At 53.0% G+C, this 4,124-nt stretch overlaps 1 protein-coding gene across 1 annotated transcript in view; it reads left to right on the forward strand.

Moving 5' to 3' along the window:
- The window catches only part of Leprot, a 23,246-nt gene extending 20,796 nt beyond the window's left edge, over positions 1-2,450 (forward strand). Inside the window, exon 4 of the mRNA XM_004633975.2 lies at positions 1,022-2,450. Coding sequence (XP_004634032.1) covers positions 1,022-1,138 — 117 coding nt within the window. The 3' untranslated portion in view covers positions 1,139-2,450. The remainder of the gene's footprint in view (positions 1-1,021) is intronic.
- The last annotated feature ends 1,674 nt before the right edge of the window (positions 2,451-4,124 follow it).

The following is a 4,124-nucleotide window of genomic DNA, read 5'->3' on the forward strand; positions in this document are numbered from 1 at the left end:
TACTAGATCAGACTCGTAGTGATCAACCTGTTTACAGCCTCCCAAGAGCTGGGATTAGAGGCGGATGCAGTCTCAATTGCCGTCTCAGTGTGCCTGGGGGCAGGGCCAGCATGGCAAGCCCAGGGATCCTGCTTGCAGGCCCTTTAATCCGCTGAGCTATTTGGCCGGCCCTCCCATAGACTTGTGACATGTGCTGACTACAACAGGAAGAGGATGCCACAGGGACACCAGGAGGGGGCTGTTCCAGCTGGCCTCTGTGTGCACCTCCCAGGATCAGTGGGGTTTTCTCTGCAGGAGAGAGGGTGAAGCCGCAGGTCATGGGCACTGTGTGTCCAGCGTAACTAGAGAGGTGGGGGTGCTGAGCAGCAAGCGTCTCGACGCCTTGTACGCCGATAGGTTTTGCACACTAGGCAGTCATGCAGCCTTAGCTTCGTGAGCCCTAGACTGTGACCTCTGAAGTTCTGCTGTAGAGCTATAATTTTCCCTTTCCACGCTGCATGGCGTTTGGAAAGTTTCCCGAGTGTTCTGTTGGTTAAATGAAAGCTAGCAAGAATGCCCACTAGAGGCTGCTGTCCTCCTTAGCGCAGTCTGCCAGGCTCCAAGGCAGCCTGGGCAGGGGATACACACAGTTTATTATTTAAAGGTTTTGCTTGCCTACAGAAGAAACAAATCCCGAATCCCCCATTCCTATTTTCCGTGAGGGAAGTTGATGTTTGCAGAATTTACAGTACCTAGTGTTGTGTCCAGTGTTCATGAGCTTGCCACGGTTAGGGCGGTTGCTGTCAGCTGAAAACCAGTGGAGGAAAATGTCCACTGGGGAGTGGCTTAGGATGATGCCAGGCTTAATTAACAAGCACCCAGTGCAATTAGAATAATGATGCAGTATTGGCTGCTCCCCGCCTGTGTGCTTGTTCAGCCTCTTAGCGGCTTGGTGTGGCATTTCATTGGCACTTTCTAATGCAGAGAGCTGCTGGGCTGGGGTGAATGAGGTGAGCCTTCACCCTCTGTTCTTGTGTTCCAGATCAAGTGGGGAGCCTGCGGCCTTGTGCTGGCAGGCAATGCTGTCATCTTCCTGACAATTCAAGGCTTTTTCCTGGTCTTCGGAAGAGGAGATGATTTCAGCTGGGAGCAGTGGTAGCGCTTGCTCGCCGGCCGAGAGCGCGGGTTCTGCGGCTTCGTACTCTACGCGTGCGCGTGGCGCTCACTGGCGTCTGTATGCGAGATTTATGCTTTTCTATCATGACCACTTAGGGAAGGCTTCAGAAGTACGGCATTAGTTTTCTTTCCAGCAGGTAGAGATCGGATTGTAGTGCTTGCTGGGTTGCTCACAGGGCCATGACGTGCTCAGAACAGGCGTCGGCTCCGCGCGAGGGCGACTGCTTCCTTGGCCAGGGCTCCAGGGCCCTGAGAGTCGGCTTCCTACATGTCCAGGCCCGCACTTCTCCAGATAGGGTCCACAGGTCAAGGGAGGCAGCGGCATCTTGGGCCGCCTTAGAAACGCAGGGCTGAGGGCCCAGCCCAGACCCAGTGTGTTTCTGGGAGCTCTCGTGGGTTCGCATACACATTCATGCTGGAGAAGCTTTGCCCTGGAAGAATAAGTGTGGTTCCTGACTTCCTAACCCCGCTTCGGCTCAGCCGCTTAACCTCAGGGGGCATCGCCGGCTCCCTGTGGAGCCTGTGGGGTGTTCACACGTGTAGGATACGGGCTGCTTGTCACATCTGGCAAGTGTTCTCAGCAGGGAGCGGATGTGCCATCCCTACCTGGAAGCCAGTGGCTGTTGTCACAGTGCTGGGCACAGAGTGACCCTGGAGCCCTGCTGGGGTGTGGGGCTGGGAAGAGTGGGGGCAATCCTTTGTCACTGCCTTTTGTAAGCGCCCCGCCCAGCCTGGCCCTCAGCAGGGCCTGGCCTGTGGCCCTCTCCTCTTGCTGGCTCCGACTTCTGCTTCCTAGGCAGCCAGCAGAGGGTGATCACGTAGTGTTACTGAGGTTTTGGTGTACGTCTTAGCATTCATGTGAAACTCTAAGCCACTCGTAAATGGAGCGTTAGCGATGCAGCGTCTGCACCTCGTCTGTTTATCCACACCTGTTGAGCAAAGGAAACACCCAGTGGATCCACTTGATCTGCTTAACCACCGGTGATTTGAAAGCACTGCTGTGTGGCCGCCCGTGTGTGGAACACTTCGCCTGAGGTTCGGGCCCCCCGCCAGCGCTCCCTCCCGCCTCCTGGACGGAAGAGCATCATCCCTAGTTCCTGGTCCCTGGAGGAGAATGTGCAGTGCTGCCTTTGGACCCTGTGCATGAGCTTGAGTTTTCAGTGTTCTGTTTACATATAGAGTTGTTCAAGTTGTTACTCTCAATATTTACATTAGAAAAATTATGTACTTTATCATTTTAACCAGCATTTCTAATCATGACACTTACTGTATTATAATAAATTTCACTTTTAACACAAAAGTTTGTTTTAAAAAGTCTCTATTCTGTTGTTGCCCTACCTAAAAGAAAATGAAAAGGTAGATTTTTTTTTTTTTTTTTTGTGGAACCAGGGATTGAATTCAGACCCTTGTGCTTGCCAGCGAAGTGCTATTCTTCTGAGCCTTCTCCCTGGCCTTAGAATTTCTTGATGTTATGAGATAGGCAGTTTTAAGCAGTGGTCTGGCCTGCCTAAAAATGTGGGATCATTTTGGGGACTCGAGTTTGGGATGTTGGGTTGGCTTGTGATCAGTTTTATTCTCTCAGAGGGCTTTTACCTTTTGCAAGAGTATGTTGTCTCTGTGTATTTCAAATAACCCAGGTGGCCTTAATGGGTGGCCTTCGAGCATTCTCTTGATTATGTTTTTCAGAATGACTTAAAATATCTGCATACAGAACATTTGCAGTGATCAGTTCTGTGTCAGAAAAGACCTCATTCTGTGGGACCTGAGTGCTGTGTAAATAATGAGCACAGCTGGAAGTGTGTCCCCTGGGAGCACACTGCGGGAGCTCTGTCCCGGACACAGTGCGGGGACATGGTGCGGAGCAGGGCAGGCTCTTCCTGGGTGTGTATCGGGGTGGGGGACCTGTGGCACATGTGCCGCAGCTGGCTGTTGCTTAACACTGAACACTCAGAGGCTCGCCCTCACTGCTCTATGTGGCTCAAAGTTTTTGGACATCCAGGCATATTGACTATGTTCTAAAACCAAGACCACACTCTCAGATAGTCCGCCTGTGAGCACCCTTTGGAAGGCTTTTCCTTGCATTCCTGACTGCTGACCGCAGTAGACTCTGCAGCCCTTTTCCCACGGGGCTGGTCCCAGACTGGGCCTCCTGAAGCAGACTAACGCTCAGAGCTGACCCGTGATCCCGACGGCGCCTGCTGAGCTGGTGTCTGAATCTTGGGTGCCGCCAAGTGTTTGGAGAAGGACGTGGAAGTAGCTACCTCTTCCTAAAAGCAGAGTCCTCCCACTTTGGTGTTTGGACCGTTGCAGCCCCTGGCCCCCTGCAGTCCGGGTCCCTGCTGAGAGTTGTGCAGCGCTCCTCCAGCTGGACGCCTCCCAGCTGCCCTCCACCCCTCCCATGAATGCTTTCTCAGGTGCAGGGTTGCCAGGTACTGTCGGAAAGAAAGTGGTCCCACTCAGCATCCTTGCCTCGAGCAGGAGCGACCTGAGATTGTCTTCCCTCAGCTGAAGCTCCTTCTGTAGTCCCCAGGGTACGGTGCCCTGGGACACAGGTGTCCCTCCGAGAGGGGCCACATGTCCATATAAAGTGAAGATGTCCCGTAGTGTAGAGGATGGCAGTGTGTAGGGACAAGGCCCAGCCTGCATGCTCATTCCCGGCCATCTCAGCTGGCTTTGCTTGCGTAGCCTTTCTTGGCCCCGCTATACTTACTGCTACCTCTTCGTGTCTCCTTGGTGAAGACCCACAGAGACACTGAAACACTTCGTGTTGTTAAGAACATGCCCACTGTTTTCAGACAGGCCCAGACGATGTCACAAAAATGTGCCTTTTCAAAGTTTGCAAAACTGAGACAAAATAGAGTCCACTAAAAATACAGCCATGATCAGCAATTCGTTGAACTGAGGATAGCCAGGAAGCTTGTGGCTGCCACTCTGGGTGCCGGGAAGCTCATGGCCCCCAGTCTGGGCGC

This window comes from Octodon degus, unplaced genomic scaffold (assembly GCF_000260255.1).
Source record: "Octodon degus isolate 3935 unplaced genomic scaffold, OctDeg1.0 scaffold00057, whole genome shotgun sequence".
In the NCBI taxonomy this organism is placed as follows: Eukaryota; Metazoa; Chordata; class Mammalia; order Rodentia; family Octodontidae; genus Octodon; species Octodon degus.